The sequence below is a fragment of the Centruroides vittatus genome, unplaced genomic scaffold (genome assembly GCF_030686945.1).
Source record: "Centruroides vittatus isolate TY-2023 unplaced genomic scaffold, ASM3068694v2 contig_651, whole genome shotgun sequence".
In the NCBI taxonomy this organism is placed as follows: Eukaryota; Metazoa; Arthropoda; class Arachnida; order Scorpiones; family Buthidae; genus Centruroides; species Centruroides vittatus.
Genome location: NW_027122405.1, coordinates 3,046,478 through 3,068,517, shown reverse-complemented (window position 1 = coordinate 3,068,517; position 22,040 = coordinate 3,046,478). Strand labels below are relative to the sequence as shown.

General features: G+C 35.8%; 2 protein-coding genes across 2 annotated transcripts; both read right to left on the bottom strand.

Annotated features, from left to right (window-relative positions):
* Positions 1–12,561: 12,561 nt before the first annotated feature.
* LOC136979859 (uncharacterized) lies at positions 12,562–13,863 on the bottom strand. Its single transcript, XM_067275880.1, has one exon. The coding sequence runs from the start codon at positions 13,861–13,863 to the stop codon at positions 12,562–12,564; it is 1,302 nt and encodes a 433-aa protein (XP_067131981.1).
* Positions 13,864–17,908: 4,045 nt separating this feature from the next.
* Positions 17,909–19,675, bottom strand: LOC136979868 (dual specificity protein phosphatase 3-like). Its single transcript, XM_067275888.1, has 3 exons — positions 19,483–19,675; positions 19,185–19,414; positions 17,909–18,401 (listed from the first exon to the last, which is right to left on the bottom strand). The coding sequence occupies exons 1-3, from the start codon at positions 19,614–19,616 to the stop codon at positions 18,211–18,213; spliced, it is 555 nt and encodes a 184-aa protein (XP_067131989.1). The 5' UTR covers positions 19,617–19,675; the 3' UTR covers positions 17,909–18,210.
* Positions 19,676–22,040: the final 2,365 nt, after the last annotated feature.

The window sequence follows — 22,040 nt, the reverse complement described above, 5'->3', positions numbered from 1 at the left end:
TCGAATTTTCGAAGCATCATTGTCCAAGCAATAACATTAATTTTTATTTTCACAAATGAACAAACTGAGCTCCTTTAGAAAAAAGTTTAATTTGTTAATCGAGCTTTTTCTAAAGGGGCGTAGTTTGCTTAATTTCAAAAAATCAAATAAATTGTTATTTTATATGATTATTTTAGAAGTCTCCCAATATCATCTTCTATAGAAATGTACTTCAAATCCGTGATGATTTGTCAATTTGAGAACTCAATGTCTATTTTTCACCCATTCAGAATGAGCCAACTCATTATAAGGTCAGGCATAAGAATGAAGAGAAGAAACAATTTTTATATCTCAATTACGGTGACACATTCTTGTAAAATGCATAACAACATTCATCACATTTGAAGAAAAAGTATTGTTTTAATGGTCGAAGCGTTGAAATCTTCTGGAGAAGAAAACTTTTCAGCAGGAAATTCCTTTCAGCTCCGCAAAGTTTTATATAATAATAATTATTATAATTATAATTATTTATTATATATTATAATTGTACTATTATTATTTAATAGTACAAGGGAAACCCTGTATGTACGGGCATATTACAACAGGAAAAAAATTTACAATCATCAGTATCAATTATCACTATCAATTGTTAATAATAATGTACAAAATACATTATTATTAACAGTACAGCGCGTAATAATTAGCCTGTTAAAAGAAAAAAAAACGAGTAACACAATATTAATACCAATAACAAACAACACCGACAACAATAATAATTATATCCACAAAAGAAATAAAAATATACACAAAAATGGCAGCGAATAGTCGACGAAAACAAAAAAATTCTATAAAATAATATAGAAAAAAAATTAAACAATTACCTGAAAAAAATTAAATTATTAATTATAATACGCCCAAAAGCGCCGACTATAGACGCTGCCAACTATCAAGTATTAAATCATCCACTAATATACTACATTCACACCTCCTGGTGGTTAAACTGAAAAATTATCTTAGACTAAACAAATTATCAATAGATTCCTTTAGCCATTTATCTTAATAATAAAACTATAAATACAATGATATTTATTATAATCTTCTAACAATTGCTTATATGATTGAACCGATAAATACAGTCCGTTTCAAAATTATAAACACACCCAACATTTTTCAATAACAAAAACATTAAGTATAATAATGTGTTTATTATATTAGTATGTTGTTTACAACATCAATTTAAACATTTTCTGAAATTTTTAGAGCAATCTGACAATTACAAAAAAAATATAAAAAAATAAAAAAATTATCACAGATTTTCAATTTTTGATTGTTTAAAAAGTATAAACACACGTGCACGAAAAAACGATTTGTGATGTTTAAATATTTTGTAGGTCCACCATTTGGTTTAATTAGTTCAAATACTCTATCAGACATACATTTTACTAGTTTTTGAAGTTGTTCTTGTTTAATATTTTCCCAACAATCCATGATAACTAATTTCAATTCATTTACAGTATTGTATTGTCTGTTTTGGCCATTACCAAGACAACTCACAATGCCCAAATATTGTCTATCGAGTTCATATCAGGGCTCCATGATGGCCAATCAATTACATTAATGTTTTTTTCAGCAAATCAATTTTTAGTTAACTTTGATGTATAAATGTCAGATTATTCCGTTGGAATTGCCAGTTTTCTCCCCCAATAAGTGATTCAAAAGTTATTAAATTTTGATACAACAGTTCTTGATACTTTTCTGAATTCATTCTACCTTCTATAAATACAGTATCTGTTTTATTTCCCCATCCAAATCCTGCCCAAACCATCACAGATCCTCCTTGCTATCTGCTCATTCTGACTTCTTCGTTCTTCCTCAAATCATGCTAATAGTGACTGTAACTGTCAGGTCCATCCAAATTCCACTTTTTTTCATCTGAAAAGACTATTTGTTTCCACTCCTTTTTCCATGTCATCTTGTCTTTGGCCCACTTTAATCTAGCTGTTTTGTGCAATTGTGTTAATTTCGGTTTAGCAGCCATTTTTGTAAATTTGGCATTTTTATGATTATGCATACATCTCCATACAGTTGCTGGTGAAACTGCAATTGGCAATGTTGATGCTGCTTCTCTGACAGACAACTTGTTGACCGTCAGTAGATGAAAAACCTTTCTTTCGTTTCTAGGTGTAAAGAGTTTAGGCTTTCCACATCGCTTATTTCTACCACATTTTTCACCCTGAATTAACACATTTCTCACAGCACGTGTAGATCGATTTATAGCTGCAGAAATTTGTCTTAGAGATTGTAGAGATTGTCCTGATACTTTTAGTTGGTAAATTTAACGTATTTCCAACTCTGTTAGTGTTTTTTCACGAGGAATTGTTTTAAATCACAAAAAACCGTTTAAAATTGACGCCACATTTTTAATAATGAACGATACTCGCCTCTGGTGACAAATAATTAAACTAATAAGTAATAAAGAATTATTATACCAATTTTATGCACCTGTGTTTATACTTTTGAAACACTCAAAAATTGAAAAACTGATAATTTTTTTTTTTTGTAATTCTCAGATTGCTCCAAAAATTTCAGAAAATGTTTAAATTGATGTCGTAAACAACATACTAATATAATAAACACATTATTATACTTAATGTTTTTGTTATTGAAAAATGTTGGGTGTGTTTATAATTTTGAAACGGACTGTAATCTTCACCAAAAGTGTTTTGGTGAAGATTAGTGATCAGAGCCTTACATTTAGTTACTAATAAACAGCATCAAAATTAACACGAGTGCAACAGAATTCACAATAATCCAAACACGGAGTTATCATTCTTCTAAATATATTACATCGCACATATAACACTGATTGTATAATGCAAAATGGTCTTTCTGTATTCAAATCGGCTACCGACCCCCATTCATTAAAAATATCCAAATACCACTCATTATATTTATGGTTAACAGCTCTATCTTTAAACTTATTTAAATAATTATTCGCCAATCTCATTAAAATATTGGACACATCGTTTCATTTAACATTATAAGATCATTTCCATAGCCAAAATTTTGCAACAAGGATACAATTCGATCTCCCCACACTACTACTCTTTGAGAGATTAATAATAATTTAGCGGAGTCGGTAAGTTTACTAACCGACTATTTGCTTAACTATCTTAAAATATTTTTTATTATATTAAAATAAAGAGAGACCCTTTGGAACTCCAAATATTCACTTTACTATGAATATACTTTAAATACTTTAAAAAACGCCTATTAGACTGGAAAAATATCCCGAAATACTTAATCAACTATTTCTATTTTACAATTTTGTATAAAAAAATTTTCATTTTTAGAATGTTTTCCTCCATTTCAGAATACCATTATTTTAGATCTATTAATATTAACAGAAAGTTTTAACTCCCAAAAATCATTCTCTGCTGACCTGTAGGCGAATCTGCCATAACAACCAAATCATCTACGTATGTCAAGATTTTCACCTCCGTTCTCAGAAGATCAATGCCCACTAATTCGGAGTCGCTAAATTTACTTACAAGTAGATTTAGATATAAATTGAATAATATTGGGCTCAATACACAATTCTATTTCACTCCTTTTAACGTGAAAAAAGATCAGACGTACCCCCTTTACTGGACACACATGCCTCTGTATTAGTATATAACTGAATCAAGAAATTTACAAATTTATAACTCAAACTAATCTTCAAAAGCTGTCTCCACAAAAGGTCTCTACCTAAAGAATCGAATGCCGATGTCAAGTCAACGAAAAACAGCGTAAAGTTTACCCCGTTTCTTCTGTAAAGACTTTTGAATTAAAGCATATAAAACAAAAATATTGTCCAATGTTGAGAAACCAGACCGGAAACCAACCTGGAAATCAGAGAGTACTTCAAACTTATTCAACCAAATTACCAATCGCTTACATAAAATTTTACAAAACAAAAACTTTAGAAATTGCCGGTAGTGAAGAAATTATAATTATCAGGTAAATCCTTTTTAAATATAGGAATAGTCTTACATATACGCCAATCCAAATGATCATTCCTGATTGGTAAACATTATTAAATAAATCTACCATATATCTAATCAAGCCTGGGAAGTACTTATATAGATCCACTGGTATACCATCAATACCTGGAACAGTACCGTTTTTCATAGTAACTAAAACCTTTTTGACTTCCTGTTCTGTCAACTCCGTATCCAACACGTCATCCTGTCAATTCACACACCAGTTATATACAGAAATACCCGGTAAGTATTTTCTAGAGTGAAATTTCCTTGAAAAATAAGCTACCCAATCAAGATCTGAAAGCTCCCTATATTTCCTTTTAACAAAAAAAAATTAACGTTTACTGTACCAGACGCCAAATTTTTATTAATCCTCCGTAGAAAAAGCTTTTTCTTAGCTCTACATAAATTGAGAGTCACAATACGTTCTTTAACAAAATTATTCACAGCTACACTATTTCCAATCTTCGCTCGTCTCATCCTGTTCAACGCCTGTTTTCTTCTAGCAATACTCAACCTACAATCTGTATCAAACCACGAGAAATTGGAAGTTTCAACCGGCCTTTGGCACCACTCCGAAAAAAATTAAATTAATAATTATAATACGCCCAAAAGCGCTGACCATAAACACTGCCCTATATATTATTCGTTTATTCAGCAATCATATTTTAGCAAACATTAAAATAGATTTCGGAAAATTAGAACATGATTTTTATAGATTTCAAAAGCGCGGAATACAGGATTTAAAAGTTAATGAACTATTGTAGCTAAAATAGGAAGTATCAATTTATATTATGCAAGTTATTTTCTTATATTCTATATAAACAGTAGAGAAATGTGATAAAATAAAATAATTATTTCAAACATAAAAATGTAAAATTAAGTATAAAATAAAATATACCGGTAGTATAAATTTTAAAAAATGCTATTATTGCGTCAAAACATATGAGTACTGCTTTACGGACTTGATAGATAATGAACTCTTGGCAATTGAAGGACTATTTTAGTAAATATCTTAATAATGTTAAAGTTATATTCAAAATATCATCAATAACAGTTTAAAATTAACCACAGATTTTGCATATTCTAAAGGAAAACGGAGAAATACAATGGCAAGACGGTAGGAAGAGGAAAAAAAGTGATTCTGCCCAAAAACGAAGAAAGGTTGGTCTTATAGTTTATTTATAAAGATTTTCACTTTCATAATTCAATTGTAAAATGAACTGTAACTTAAATAACAAAATAAATAAAAACGTTGTCTCTGTTTTAATGTGTTTTAATATTTTTATTCTTTGATTTCTCTGACACTTGGAAAAGACCTAATTTGGCTATAGTGTCTTTAATAAAATTTAAATACTTACCAAGTTTTTTTTTTTTTTTCGAATTTCTAAATCTTCCTGAGTAGATAGATATATGTACTGTCGGGAGCAGAGCCGTAACTAGCCATTCCTGTGCTCTGTGCAAGAATTTGAATTTAGGCCCCTTAATTTATTTGGTTTGGGAAAATAATAATATTTATTTTAATTGAAATTTTCTGGCTTCCATTTCAGCAAATTCATTAATTATATCAATTTAGCAATTAAAAAATCTCCGGGCAGATTTACTTTTGTTACAAAATGTTACCTTTACAGATTTCTAGCTCTGGACACTAGAAAAATCTAAAAATACGGTTTTGTATATCGTAATAATATTAGTCGTTGCCAGAGAGCGCTATAGAGAAAAATTTGTAAATTTGAAAACTAAACATAAATTTAAATTTCTCAAAAAATAAATAAAAAAGATTTCAAAAGTCGCTACTTTTGGCTGATTTGTCTGCGGTTGCCGCAACGTCACTACGTCCCTCTAAAAGTCGCCACGGTTGGGAACACTGGTGAACAGACATTTAGGGTCTAAGTAAGGCAAAATGTAATCGCCAAACCGCGCTGTAGAAAGGCGGAAAAATTTAAAATTTAGAAATATAATTGTGAACAGCAGTTTGGGCCCCCTTTCCAAGTGGGCCCTGTGCAGGTGCACCTGTTGCACCTGCCTAGTTACGGCTCTGGTCGGGAGAAGAAATATCTTAGGAAAACCTTTTCCCCTTGTAGAAAAGTCTATCGTTTTGGTCTGACAGTGTTGCACGCTAGTGGGTGACTTGAAGTTAGACTTGTATTCGTATCGTTGGTAACAAGAAGTTCCTGCGTTGGATCTATTCCTACAGTATCCGGTAGGAAAGCGATACAATAGAATCCGTTTATTGTTTTCATTTGCAGTGGCGTAACTAGGCAGGAAGAAGGAGCCCTCGAAATTGAAATGACAAAATAAAAAGTAGTATTGATAGTTTCGTTTATAAATACATGTAAACGATCTTGCATATGTTTTGTGTACACAAAAATTATTTATAAACAATTATTTTATCATATTTGATCAGATTTGTTTTGTTATTATTATTATTTCCTTCCTCTCTGAAAATTGAGAGGGAAGTGATTTCAATTTTTAGACTCAGGAGACCTTGAAACGTCGAAAAATGCAACAAGTTGGGTTTCTTTCCTGTATGTCAGAGTGAGTATGTGACTGCGTGTGTGTGTATCTCTGTGTCACGGTTTTGTTCACCCATTTTGAAGCTTAATAGCTCCTGTACCTGTTATCGAAAATTTCTGATAGGCAGGGAGGTTTGTGTATTAAGAGGATTAGTGCTATTAAATCTTGGTGGTTAAAGATCGACGGGGTGGGAAGATAGACGGGTCGTTGTGTGTCACATTTCCAGTGAGGTCATACTTAAAATTCTGCTCGTTATTGGCATTTATAATTTTTTTTTTTTTTAAATTATGCTCGTCTGTACCTTCAAAACAAAGCCTTTTGCCATTATATAGTAATTAATAATATAAAAAGTTTTTAAAATAAAATCTCGTAACAGATAGCTCCAAACACAATTTTAACTTTTTTCTAATAAAGTAATGCAACTCGTTTCTAGATTTTTAAAAATAGAATATAGGCTAATATATTCATTGTGTAAAATAAACCATTCACAACGCATACGACTGAATAACCGGAATAAAATATAATATTTTATTCCGGTTATTCAGTATACTATACTATACTATACGTATACTATATTTTATTCCGGTTAAATACTATATTTTCTCGTTACATAATTCTTTTCGGTTACCCACAACATAGTTATAGGAGATTATTAAACAATTGTAACGCATTATGGACAATTTAAAGTAATAGCATAGCATTTAGATTGCTCGTGTTAATGACCATGCAGGATTGGTTAAGCATTTGAAGCGTGAACTAGCGTCCAACCTAATCTTTGAATGCCGGGCATGTGGGATCACTCTAGATAAGCTCAAAACCATGAAAGCTCACCAACGACGGGCAGACTCCTGCCGTAGTTGCATCGAGGCACACACGCCCCCGGCTCCAGTCCCGGCCGACCGGAAAAAGACCAATATTCCTTTCAGGCCCAGGAGAAGATACAGGACGAAGAAGCGAATCCGCCAGGCTTCCCAGAATGCTTCTACTCGAGTGAGGACCACACCCTTGGGTCACCTTCTCCTGATGTTCCAGCCTCTTCTCGCCCACGGAGGTCCACAAGGCCGGCACGTTTGCTGCTTGATAGTCAACCTACCTCTAGCCAGACACCTTTGCAATCGGACACTGCTTTGTCGCCTGCTAGCTGCTCTGCTTCTTCTTTTTCAGACTCTTTCACTCCATCTCCATCTAGCAGACCAACTCCCGTTCACCCCAGAAGAACGACAAGGTCTCTACACGCTATCGTCGAGGGTAGCCAGGAGCAGGGAACTTCCTCGCCAGTGTCGACATCCCCTCCAAGCAACAGCGACCATGCAACAGCCGAACGTCCTACGCAAGTTCTATGCGAAGACCCGCCTGCAACGATTCCAGCTGTTACTAAACCACGTCGCAGCCAACGTCATCCTAAGAAGCAAACCTCAGAGGATGCCCGACCGCCTATGAGCCAACCTGCCTGGACTGCACGACCTACTTCATCAACTACCCCTTCATTAGGTGTGTCCAACAGCGCAACTCTTATTCCTTTACAGGATCCTCCAGGCCCGCCACATCCTCTTGAACTGGTGTCTCCGTCCATGGATCAACCATATCCTTCAGATAATAGACATGCTCCACAGGACATCACGTCTTTAGCGCCACCATCGCCCATTGCTCCAGCCGGTTCTACCTCCACCAACGAGCCCCCACAGTGGGCCCTGGCCTGGGCTAGCCGCTTTGATGCGGCTCTGGATGAAGATATGTTTTTTTTTTTTTTTTTAACTCTTTCCGCCCTGTGGTCACTAAGAGGGCCTCTTTTAGTAGGCCCATTATGGGTTCGGCCAGCCCACAATGGGGCGACCGGGTGGTGAGGGACGGGGCCCGACATATCCGAACGAATCACCCCCCGAAAAATTCCTGGGGATTATTCGACCCGTTCGGATTCGATCCCGGGTCCCCCAGAGCGGTAGGCTGCCACCTTGACCGCTCGGCCATCCGGCCGTCGATGAAGATATGTTGGAAAGCATCTTAGCTGACCTGCTTCAACTCACCTACAACATCTGCGACATTCGCGAGCCGCATACCAACCAGCGTTCTTCCTCTAGTATTCAAGGGAACCACCATCCAGAAGCCAGCGTGATCCAGCGGCTTTATAGAACCAACCGAAGACGGGCCTTCGATCGTATAATTGGCGGCGATTCACGCTTCTGCCAGGTGGAGTCTGACAAGACATACAGCCACTTCCGTGCTATCAACGAACGACACTTCCCTGTCACCACCTCCCAGGTTCCGGCAGTGCAAGATCCACCCCCAGCGACAAACGACCCGCTGAACATCCCCTTCTCGGCAGATGAAGTCGCCACCCGAATGGCCAAAGGACGTAATACTGCTCCAGAACCTGACAAGGTAAGGTACCACCACTGGCGACGCGTCGATCCAACAGGGGTTATTTTGGCGGCAGTCTTCAATGCCGTGCAGAGGACCGGGCACATCCCCACCAGCTGGAGGAAGTCATCTACAGTGCTTATCCACAAGAAGGGTGATACATCAAATCTTCATAATTGGCAACCCATCTGCCTATCCAACACCCTAGGCAAGCTCTACACCGCGTGTCTGGCAGACAGGCTCCTCAAGTGGTGTGTTGCCAATGATCGCCTCTCGCCGTCCCAAAAGGGTTTCCTCCACTACCAAGACTGCGCTGAACACAACTTTCTGCTGAAGTCCATCATCCAGGATGCTAGGAGAGAGAGGAGGGAATGCTTCGTGGCTTGGTTGGACATAGCCAACGCCTTCGGCAATATCCCACATGACATCATTTGGAAATCCTTGGCCTGGCACAGCCTCCACCAAGACACAATCTCCACCATCCAACAACTCTACGAGTGGACCACCACCAGGGTTAGAACCAGTACTGGATACACTGATCCCATCGCAATGCTCTCGGGAGTCCGCCAGGGCTGCCCATTAGCCCTCTGCTTTTTGTTCTGACAATGGAGCCTGCGCTACGCCGCCTCCAATCCTTGGGCAAAGGCTACTGCCTCCATGGTCACACCATTGACGTCCTTGCCTACGCGGACGATATAGCCTTGGTCAGTAACAGTGAAAGCGACCTACAAGACCAACTGGACTCCATCTCTTCACGGGCCGATTGGGCCGGTATCAGTTTCAACCACGCAAAGTGCGGCACCTTGTCTGTTCTGGGTAAGTCCCACACTACTGGTACTAACTCTTTTTCCATTAAGCAGACAGCACTCCCTAGGCTCAACAATGACGACGCATACAGGCATCTCGGCGTTCCCACAGGTTTTTCCAGGTGTGACACGGAGTCTGCGACAACTGACTCTGTCATGGACAAGATCTGTAAACTCCATGAATCACGCCTTGCACCGTGGCAGAAACTGGACGCCTTAAATACATTTAATGTGTTTGGGGAGAGAGCACGTTTACCCACTTAACTGCTGTGTCTTTTGTTGAAAATTTCTGAAATTTTTCAGGAAGTTTGTGTATTAGGGGCATTGATGCTACTAAAATTTGATGGTTAAAGGTCTAGTGGGTGGGAATATAGAGGAGGGTCATATACAGTATGACTCCGCTTAACGCTGCCTCGCTTAACGCTGATTCGATATAACGCGGTCTGCTCGAAGCCTAAAAAATAGCTCAAAATTTACGCAGAGAAAATTTACGCTGGTTTAAATTATCGCGGCATTTCATTGATTCGTATATAATACGATTATTTACGAACACGAACCAATCAGCAAAAAGTGCCAAAAAGGTGTACTTTTTTTAAATCTATGTTTGTTTGGTGCAATTTTAGAAAAAATATAACTTTATGGATGCCATAGGCAATCGCTAGTTTTAATCGCTAGTTTTTGTTTTCGATCGAGCTTATGATAGGAAAAAAAAGCTTGTATTTGGCTAAACTTTAGTGGATTTTGATTACGTGCCCTATATTTATAGGCTCCCAGTTCTAACGTGTTGGGAGTGGCACGTAGTAATAACTCGTTCAGTGAGACCATTCAATGAGAATAGTCTCACTGAACGAGTTATTACTATTTGGTGTGTTCATACTGCTACTCATAACACGAGATTGGAGCGGCCAACACGAACTTAAGGTGCACTAAGCATCGCCTATGACGCAAAAATAACCTTTAACTTACTAAAATAATTGAAATTTTTCTTTTAGATGTATTATTTGTACTGTACTGTACAAATAATACATCTGGTCTGCAGGTTATTCAATGCACAAATCATCTAGTATTAAAAGGGGGCGCCAAAAACTCTTGGGTCGGCTTTGGAGACTAGGCACCCAGGTCCTCCTTGGCCGACTCCGTGATTTATTTTTCTCACTTCGTTTTTCTCTACTCTCATAACTGGGACTGCTTGTATCTTCTCATGGCCTACTTTCCATTCAATCGCTGTCAATCCTTTCTTTGATTCAAACTGTAAAAAATTTTTCGAGTTCGAATTGGATCCCATTCTGGACCTCGCGAGAATTATCCAACCAACTATCCGAAATATGAATTCAGTTAAAAATCATAATCTGATTATTTTTGTAAAGTATTTGAGAAGAACTCTTTTTTTTCATTCATTTTTTAAATAGAAATTAGCTTGAAATATTTTGAAGTGTTTGCAAAACACCATGGTTGATTAATTTCTATCTATATAGTTATTATACAGGAGTCAACTGATACATGAGCTCAACATATACATGTCAAAAACGATCTCGTTAAGAAATAGTAGAAGTATTAGTAAATAGATGGCAGCATAGTATTTTTCATTCGCAACGAATGACGACAGAATACTGCCATCTGGAGTTACTTTAAGAAAATAAAAAGTTGTTTCTGAATTCTTTAGCAAATTATCGGGAGGAGGGTTATTTTTGCGGATATTTTACACCAAAGTACTAAAGTCACTCATTGAGTGAAAAAACACATAAGGCGTCTACTTTTCCTAAACAACCAGATACTTCAATACAGCGCCTTTTTAAGTAGCGCCATTCTCGTAAAGCGCTAGTGACTACTCGTAAACGGGCCTTAGACTGCTAGATACGTGTGAATTACCATAACTGTATGATTTTACATTGAAGACGCCGAATTTGTGTCAATTGTATAAGAGAACAAATTGTGGCGCTGAATTGAAGTTTAACCGTACTTTTTCGCTTCTTGATTTTCTCTGTTACCCGTAAGGCATTAGAAGCGATTTTAAAACAATCGCAACGTGTTGTGAACGATTTAAAACGGTTGTTTTATTGCTGCAATAGCATTTACAGAAATTATGAGAAACTCAGTGGTGTGGCAAGTAATTTTATTTTTCTGTTTTCTGTCTCGTGCCGTTTTGCAATCCTAATTAAGCTGATAATCGTAACGAGGAAAATTCAGACTGAACTTGACCAGTGAAAAGATGAAAATAAACTACATATTACTACTTTGCATATCATTGGCATATATTATTTTAATACCTAATGTTCCTTATTCTGTAATAGCGGCGATGACGGACTTAAAACCTCCAAATCCCTAAGAAAAAGTGTATATGGTTTACCGGTAGCTTACAAGTTACTTTACGCCCGGCATCCAGAAAAGGTTGCTCATTGCTGATTTACAATAACACATAATGGATTCTTGTTGAGACAATGGTTAATGCTCCTCGCAGAGTTAAAGAACATTTGACTGGTTAACCATATTGAAGTCTGTAAGAGCAAATTCAATGCGACTTTTTAGTATGTCTTGTTTATTATTCAGCTAGTGCAGTTCAGCTTTATTGACACTAAAATTACAACCAACGCATTCTCATGAGCAAGTCATCCTCTAGCATGTATTCTCATTTCAAAAGCCTTTATTAAGAAACAAAATATATTACAGGCGGAACTTAGGCAAATAAGTGGCAAAATTAGCCAGAAAACTAAAATAACATGATATACAAGTAGTCGCGACATGGGCTTGGAATCGCCAACCAGACGGTTAACAGTTATAACCAAAGGACGCGTGACATGGGCACATGACTGCCTGCCAAAACATAATACAAATACCTTGGAGGAGAACAAGGCTGAGAGCAAATGTCTATATGCTGGCTACTGATACTGTGGGGCTGAAGCTGTTGCTGCACTACGGTTGTAGTCGCCTAGATGCTGTCGATAAATGTCATTACTCCAACAGATAGCGTCGCTTACCATGAGTTTTTTCATCAAGGTGGAATATTTGCGACCGATACCCAAGCGTTGAAGAGTAGCCTCGTTGAGATGGTCGTACCCTCCCAGGGCACCCACGATGAATGCGCTAAGATGTGTGTTGTAACCTTTGCTACGGAAGTGTTGCACAAGGTTCTGGTACTTCCGTTCCTTTTCTTCTCTTGCCGCCGCGAAAGCCTGCTGGGTGTTCTCGAACGGTGTAGTTACGTCCACGATCGTCGCGGTCTTCGACGGCTCGTGGATTACTACTAGATCCGGGCGGCAGTTCTCGGAGAATCCCGGCACACGGCGGTTGACGAGCACTGTAGCGTCATTAGGGCGGAAGGCAGCTACAATCCTATTGAGAATTGCGTCGTGGCGGCGGGTGATGAGTCTGTAGTTGGGCGGGCAGTGGCAAAGTACGTGCGAAAGTGTTTCCATCGCAAAGCCACATCGTCGACATGTCTTGGAGTCGGTGCCGAAACGCTTTTGGCCTCGCAGAGCCACCACACTCAGTCTGGCGCGGTGGATAAAGCGCCAATCTGAAAAGCGGGTAAAGCGCCCGTTGTTGAGGAAGTAATTACTTACCTCGCTTGTAGCTGTTACCTTGAATGCCTTCCCTTGGTCAGGTTTTAGCAGGAGGTTTCGAAGGTGGTGTTCTTTTAGGAGGGCACATAGTGTGCCTTGGCAGCCCTTAACGTTGATGATGCTGTCTCCAACAGCGATAGTGGGAAGGTTACCAGGTCCTATTACCCAATTGATGTTGAGGCGGGTTTTCAGGCGTCTGGTCGCCATCCTGAGGCGTGTCCACATCGAGGTAATGTCGTAGGACTTGGAGCCGACGTCACCCTCCATCGAACCATCCAGGTACTGGCAGATGTCCTCTGGGCTGGGTGTTCTTCCTGTTCTCTTGGCAACGACGCAGTTTAGGGTGCCCATTGCAATGTCTGTGATGTTATCGTCCCTAGAGTTAAACAGATAAGAGGCGTGACATATTTGTGCAATGTCAGCGAGTTGGCTGGAGGGGGTGACATTTGCACCACCCTGTTTGTAAGGAAAATAGACAATCTCTGCGCTGGCGCGCTGGGGAAGATTGAGCCATCTTTTAACATAGCGCTTGGTGAGTCGATCAATTTTGTTCAGAGTCTTCTTAGGCGTGGTGCCATTGGTTAGGCAGAAGATGAGCTTCGGCAGGTTAACATCCATACATACAGGGAAAAACCCCAAATTTTTTGCATTTCTCGACGTTTCAGGCTTCTCTGAGTCCAAAAATGTAAATATCTAGAGGATCATTTTTTTTACCGATCGCCATATTTTCCTTCTAACAGGGAAAATATGGCGATCGGTAAAAAATAACCCAAAAAACTGATTTATTTCAAAATTAAATCCTATAAACTGATTCATACTGTTGACGTATTCATGTTAATAAATTTTCCAAAGTTTAATTAATAATTCGAAATGGATCGTTTGATTTGATATTTCGCTATCGAAATCTTTATTGATCAACGAGTTTAAAAATAGAACTGTATATTTATAATTTCCTTCTGGATGGCTGAAAATTTTAATTTTTCCGATAACAAATCACAAATTTCTAAAATCATACACGTATTACGGAGAATATATAAATGAGCCGACACTGCACAAACACAATAGACGAAAGGAAACCATCGAAGAACATGAAGCTTATGCTGGTGTTATTCATATTTGTTTTCGCTTTTTCACCAATTATTTGTTGGCAAGACACTTCTGTTAGACCTGCCGATCTTTACAGAGCTCTTTTAAAGGACTTTCAGCGATATTGTGGTATGTTTCGATAACACCCGATTAATACTTTACCACTGTTTTCATATTTTACTTTCTTTTTAAGCATAGATACCAGCAGAAAATTTTCCAGGGGAGCAAAGCTTAGAGATAGATAATTATCTCAATAAATTTTTATTTAATTTTTTCGGGGTTTCCCCAAATATTTAATACAGTAGTGCATCAAAGTGTCCATGGTTGAGAGTGTAGCTTACATATTTCAGTCACTTTTACTTGATCCCAGGGAGGGCAAATACCCAGTTTGCTCCTCTCATGTTCCTAAGTAATATTATATTTAATATTATTATTTCTTACATTAAAATATAAGAGCGTATATGATTAACTCAAAACGTCGTATTTTAATTAACTCTCAACGAGGAAGGTAAAGACAACGTTCGTTTTTGCTTGATTGAAAACAGAGAACAGTTCGTAAGTGCTCTTAAGTGCAATTTTTTTTAAAATGTATTTTCTTAATATTAATTTATTCTAATCATTTAATACTTAGATATTGGATTTGTATAAAAATTGTGCACAGCAAGTGAAATTTTTCCAAACAATGGCAGAAATAAATGACTTCATATGTAAAATCAGACAAACATCGCCACAAGTAATATGTTCAAGTTTATAAGTTTTCCAGAACAATTATTTACTTTATAAATTAACTGTATTTATACTTGTAATTACAGAAATATGGACAATTTATCAAGTGTTTTGCCTCGGCGAAATATACAGCAAGTTTTGACGACCCGAAATTGTATCCTACTGTCGATGTGAGTATCAGTTGATAAAATTTACTTCTGCAAAATTTAAGTACGATACATTAGTTTTATTCTACAAAGTGGATAGAAAGTAACCAGGCATTCAGAAATCGCTCTAATTTCAATATTTCTAAAGAAAAGATTATAAAAATTATTTCAAATATATCGATACCTTATTAAATGGAAACACGGATACATATATTAAAATCCAATGTGGGCACCAAAGCCATCCACCAACTTCCTTAAACGACCTGGGATCGTGATGTGAATGATGTCCGCAATCGAACCTTTAGACATTAGCTTCTCCGTGCTTTTGAAACCGAACATAGACAAGACGTCTCTTATCGTACACCACCATCTGTGCACAGCAATCACGGATTTCCACATTTTATTGCAAGCAGAAATCTGCACTCGCCCTGAACAAACAAGAGTTCGGTCATTCCGTCCACATCAACTATAAGAAATTATAATATTTCATTAATTGATGTACATAAACACATAACTTTTATTAAGATTGCTACATTATTAAAAAAATTACAGTAAGTCTTTAATGCCTAGCTACTTTACACCCAACCTGTAGATCTCGAACGTTTTCTAGCTTCTCATGAATATAAGTTAAAATAACTTTTATATTTTCCAGAAATACTTCGATCAAGCAGAAAATCGTGGAACAAGATCAACATCTCCAATTTATCTTCATGAACATCTCATTAAATAATTATTCTAATTTAATTTTAACGATTACTTTTTTAAATTACAAAATGTTGGAATAATTCCTTGAAAAATCCAGCAACGAGTTGCGTAATTTTCCCGGCAAAAAATATTTGTTTAAGAAACACATGACAAAATTTAAAATTGTGTTTCGCGCCATCTGTTATGAGATTGTGTTTTTAAAAAATAACTTTTTTATTATTAATTTTAATAAAAATTTTTGAAAAAAATGGATTTATTGTTTGGTAAATTGAAAATTTGTACGAGTAAAAAAATTTCATAACATGGATGCTTTTTGAGATATGACCCTCATTCTCTTAATATCTTCCAAATCAATGGTCCGATTTTCCTGAAAATTTCTAAAAGTATATCCCGTTAATACACAAACCTCCCTGCAGTATTTCCGAAATTTTCGACAAAAGGCATAGAAGTTATTAAAAGTGAGATGTAAAAATCGTGTTTCCTCCCACACGAAGAAATTTGACATTCACACATGCAGAAAAAAAAACCCGACTTGTTTGCATTTCTCGATGTTTCAAACTCCCCTCGGTCTAAAAATGTAAAAATCTGGGGATCATTTTTTTGACAGATACAACACAATTATTCTAATCGCGTATTTCGATAGCAGGTTCTGTAGAGCGGCTTGTGTATATATAGAAAACTATGAAGTTGGTAATAAAATCTTAAATCAAGGAGATTGTCCTTGATTATAAATTTAATTATTTTACTAATCTAATAAAATTTATTTTAGAAATTTGAAATAAATAATTTTTAAAGTTAAACAAAATAATTAAAAATTTCAAAAGTTTTGAAGGATGATGGACAGCCTGCAAACTTTCCATATGGTTCTGATATGTAGTAGTCACCCTTGTCCCAGGTTCGAGGAAAATTTCTTATTTCTAATTTATTTTTGACCTAGAAATATATAACTCACTGTGCATAATAAGGCATAAATAAAAGTTCTCTCGGAAGGCTCTCTTTCTTTGGAAATTATGTTGCTTTATCCAGGGGCGGATTTAGGTAGGGACTAATAGGGTTTAAGCCCTGGGCCTCCAAGTGTCAAGGGCCCGCAAAAATTAAATTATTATCATAAATTTTTAATACTTTTTCATTAACAGTGAATACTTATCGTATAGTAAATATAGTTAATAATAATAATAATAATGATAATTTATATTATTATGTTTTATTGTGATCAATGTAACGTAATTAGTCAAGTCACCAAGTTGCAATTTTAAACTCCAATTTAAGAATTCTTAATCTAACAAAAACTCGGGTCCCATTGGACTTCAATAAGTCCTAGGCCCCGAAAACTTAGATCCGCTCCTGTTGCAGACCAACTAAAAACAATTTACGTGGAAGTATCTAAAGAACAATAACAAACTGTTTATATGGAAGTGTCGCTACTTGTTAAACTTTCAACACCTAGTATAACTAGGTGACGGCCGGATGTTTGGGTGGTTAAATTAGTAGTGGCTTGCCCCTGTACATCATACTTTTCCTGACAACAACAGAATCATGCCGGTCATCTATGTAACTCCCTTTTGGGAAAATTATTTTTATTGAAATCACGTGAATTTCGGTCTAGACAATAAGTTCGTATATAGTTAATCGGGACTTCCTGGCCCTAAGATTCCCATATTTTGTGTCGACATTCATCTATCTTCTTTCATGAGATTAAAGAAGAACAGACATTGGGAATTTTTTCAAGTAGCAGTTCAATTAGTTTCAAAATTTTCTTATAACTTCAGTACGAGTAGGCATAATAGGCAAGAAGCTAAATAGAGGGAATGACAGCAGGACCATTCAGCAGAAGTATTTGTTTGAAATCCCAAAATTCAGTTTTACATACTGCTCAGCCTACATAAAACCGGTGTGATTGATAGTCATATAAATTAAATGTTCTCTCGATACGCGGTTAAAAATATATTTTCATGTTTTTTCTTTGTATACTTTTATTGATAAGAAAGCCCTAAAATATTTATAAATATTAAAAAAATACAATAAAAATTGTTTAAAAATGCATTAAATATTATTTTATGTAATTTTTCAATATAAATTCTGGTCATTTAAGATCATTTTACCATTTAAAAAACATGTTTTATGTGAATGCTTTATTATCTTTTTTTCTAAATGTTAAATCTTATTGACACGACATTAATCATAAATTAGGGACGAGAATAAAGACGACAGTATTTGAAATTCGAAACAGTAAACTCTATTATATTACGATTATTTTTAATAATAATATTATATAACTAATGTTTCCGAGCATCTGTTGATTTTATTTCGAATGTAGCCTTTCATTCAAATCGCAGATTTGATACAAAAAACCTTCGTTCGGTGTTATTTCTCTTCTGCTTCTGACTAATCTAGTAGCTTCTTGAGCTGTCATATTCTTCTTTATCATTAAATATGCCAATACTAAAGTGGCTGAGCGACTGATGCCTTGTCGACAGTGGACAAAAACTCTACCTAAACAAAAATGAAAACTTTATTACAAAGAGAATAAGTTCTATATTTATCTTTTCAAAAATTTATAAAAATTGTTTTGCTAGGCGCGTCCAAACTTTTAGCCCACTCGCGGGCCTTGATTGCTTAAACAGAAAGCTCCATCGCTTACATTATTTTTCTATATTACTTTAAAAAGATAATAGAATCGTCAGCTGTTAGGATCTTTTGGGTCGAACAATGATAGTGACGTAGCTACGGGGAATGTGAGGTAACTAAGCCTCCTAAAAATGTAATAGCCCCAGCTTAGTCAGCAGTTTCCCTATATGTAGTATATATAATATACTTTTGCTTTCATCAATAAACTGTACTTTTTTAACAGATAGACTGCAACTAATAGTGCTAGCTAAAACAGATTCGTTACATCCTTGTCCTCTTTGCATTATTAGATAATGTAAACCTATTTTTAACAGATTAAATTAATTGCAGATTCGTGTAAGCAGTCTTACTAATACCAGACTTATTTATAGGTTTACATGAGTTTTTTAGTTTGTTCCTTATTTATAAATCTGGCCTCACGATGATTTATTCTTTTATGCGAGACTGAACAAAGACCTCAAAATAAAAGAAAAAAATTTAGCAACCCTACCATAAATTTTGACTTAATAAGTATACATCTAGACCACCATGGTCGGGTCTATAACTCAATATTAGAAAAGTACCTATTGAGAGGTTCAGGCTAGAAGAAAAGAGAAGAGTGTCGAGTATTTTAAACATTTTACATATAATATAGTTTGATTATTTTACCACCAGACTGTAAAGCATCGTGGATGTATTCGGCAACCGGATTAAAAAACTGATGTAGAGGAAAACTCGACATGTCCAAAGCATATATTCCATAAAAATCTATATTGACATCTTTATAAAATTCTGCACTAGTATCGATCAGATTTAACTCGGGGTCGGTACCGCATGCGGCATTTACAACGTGAGTAACGTTTAATCTTCTTAATAGCGGTCTGTTGAAAGCAGTTTCGCTAGAAAAGAACATTAAATTAAATAAAAATATAATAAAATGATATATAAAATCAATATGCATACGTACCCATTTCCAAGTAGAATGTTCTCATATACCTCATTATAAGGATCTTCTGGGAATTCGTATCGTCCAGTGGGAAATTTTAGTATAGAAATTAATTCCGATGGAGAGCAAATAGGACTCAATTTGCTATCAGCCATAATAAGAATAACACGGAAATCTACGCATCGTGCTTTCTAAAAATAATCACTCTACGCGACGAGATTTGACCTACTTAACAACTGGATGAGTGAAACGAGTTAATTTCCTTTTAAAACTTTCGCATTTACAAATGTACATTTTATCATAACTATAATTAAAATCTTTAATTAGATATTTTCTTCTAATAGGCTAAATCACGTAATTAAAATATTATAAAAGATTCTTATATAATAAAAAAATTCTTTCTGTTCTGTTTCTGATTAATCTAATTGCTTCTTGAGCGGTCTTTTTCTTCTTTGTCATCAAATATGCCAACACAATCCTTATTAAATCCTTAAAATATAATAATAAAATCTTTATTTAGTGAATTAATTGAGGACTTTTTTATACTTTAGAATGTCTACATTATGATTCTGTAATTTGTTTCTCCAATTACATTGATAACCTAAATAATATATTAAACGTATTCGACTTTTTATAGCTTAAATTCTTTAAATGTATAGCTTAGAATTAATTACATTAATAAATATCTTATTAAAAAATTTTCTAAAATTACAAATCTGTTGTAAATTGTAAAAGCAATGTTTATGATGTTTATTAATGAAAAATTATTGTTAAAAAGTTAACTTTTATATCATGAATTTTGAGTTAATAAAATATTTTTTAGGTATACTATAGATTACCACGTATGGAATTTTGGGACTTTGAGTATATATTTGAACTTAGAGGACCGAGACGAGTTCAACGGTACCCTACTTTTGGGCCGGAGGCAAAAAGTAAGAAAGTTATCATACTTTTTTCGGCGATCGCGCGATGATCGGGAGTCGCGTCGCTCTCTCCGCTAAGCCTATCACGTGTTTAACAGGCAGTCCGGCAAGTCGGCCATATATAACTTCAACACAGGCAGATGTTAATCCACGAGCACACTGATCGTCTACAGTTGGAATTAAGTCCTTTTTGCACACTCTCGCGCTCGATCTCTTTGTCGATTGGATGGCTAGAAGTGCAAAAACGAGTGGGGAGGTGCATCAGTAAGTAGACACGTGTCCTTAAATTCACAGAAGACAGGTCTTAACAAATAAAACATTTATTGATTAACTAGATTAACAACAAATTTGGTCGCCCTCGGGGGCTACGGCTCCTCAGTCTCGCTATCGCGATTTGGAGTCGCGATGCTTGAACAAAAGGAAAAAAAGGAACTGGCGTTCAACTGTTCGTGCTCCCGACGACTCCCCCGGGAGGGGAGCCGCCGGCAGGTCGCCGATTATTTAACGTCACTAGTTATTGATTCACGGTAGTTCTTGAACAAAAGAAAGAAAAGAAAGTGACATTCGATTGTTGGTGCAATTTCTTGCCTTTCGGAGTGCTTTTCTAAATTTGTTTGCAGACTTTACCGCGAGATGGCAGCACTAGCAACTATGGTGCCGTCTGCATGAAAGCATTAAAAAGTATGATAACTTTCTTATTTTTTGTCTCCGGTCCAAAAGTAGGGTATCGTTGAACTCGTCTCCGTCCCCTCAGTTCAGATATATACTCAACGTCCCGAAATTCCATAGGCGATAATCTATAGTATCCCCATTTTTTGTGTTCTTTTTCCAGTGAAGACATCTATATAAATGCAATGTAGACCTATGTATGTTTAATGTATACACTTACTCAACCTGCAATACAATATACTGCCTTATGAAAGCCATGTGAAATGAGATGCGGTCTTCTGACTAGAAATGATTTCACAACTTCGAACAGTTGATAACTAAACAAATTTTGTTTTATAAAATAAATGCAATTTCGCGTGTAAAAATGTATGTTATATGTGTATAAATACTATTTTTTTTTACATGCAAAATATGTATAAACACGAGCAATTATTTATTATGACATCGTCACTATGCCAGGCTAAAATTTTTAATCATATTTTTAATTAATTAAATTTAAATCTTCTTCACTTGCTCTTTACTTCAAATTAGTAGTGTCTTGCCCCTGTACATCATATTTTTCCTGTTAGCAATAGTAATGCCATCATCTATACGCAGTAATTTCTTTCAGGGAAAAATTTTGAATTGAATTCACGTAATTTTCGATTCAGACCAGAAGTTCATATATCGGGAGTATCCAGAAGTTCATCCCAGTATCATATCCAGAAGTTCATATATTAATCGGGACCTCCTGCCCCTAAGCCTTTCCTGTCTGTTCTCGACTTTCACCTATCTAAAACGGTTTTCCAGATTAAGGAAAGACAGAAATGAAAGAAATGTGAAATTAACTCTATTATCAAGTTCATTTTTCTACTTTTACACAGAGAATTTAGAAGTGATTTCGGGACTGCGAGACACTTTATAATGATATTTTTGCATCTGGAAAAAATACTCATTTGTATATAAATAACTTGATTTATTTTTATCTCAATATTATAAAAGTATGTG

What these genes read in the sequence shown, in the direction of transcription:
- LOC136979868 (XM_067275888.1), bottom strand. Translation starts at nt 19,616, where the DNA reads ATGGCTGATAGCAAATTGAGTCCTATTTGCTCTCCATCGGAATTAATT. An exon ending in AACATTCTACTTGGAAATGG is followed by an intron (nt 19,415 to 19,482) that starts GTACGTATGCAT and finishes GTTCTTTTCTAG; the next exon opens with CGAAACTGCTTTCAACAGAC. An exon ending in CGATGCTTTACAGTCTGGTG is followed by an intron (nt 18,402 to 19,184) that starts GTAAAATAATCA and finishes ATTTTTGTTTAG; the next exon opens with GTAGAGTTTTTGTCCACTGT.
- LOC136979859 (XM_067275880.1), bottom strand. Translation starts at nt 13,863, where the DNA reads ATGGATGTTAACCTGCCGAAGCTCATCTTCTGCCTAACCAATGGCACC.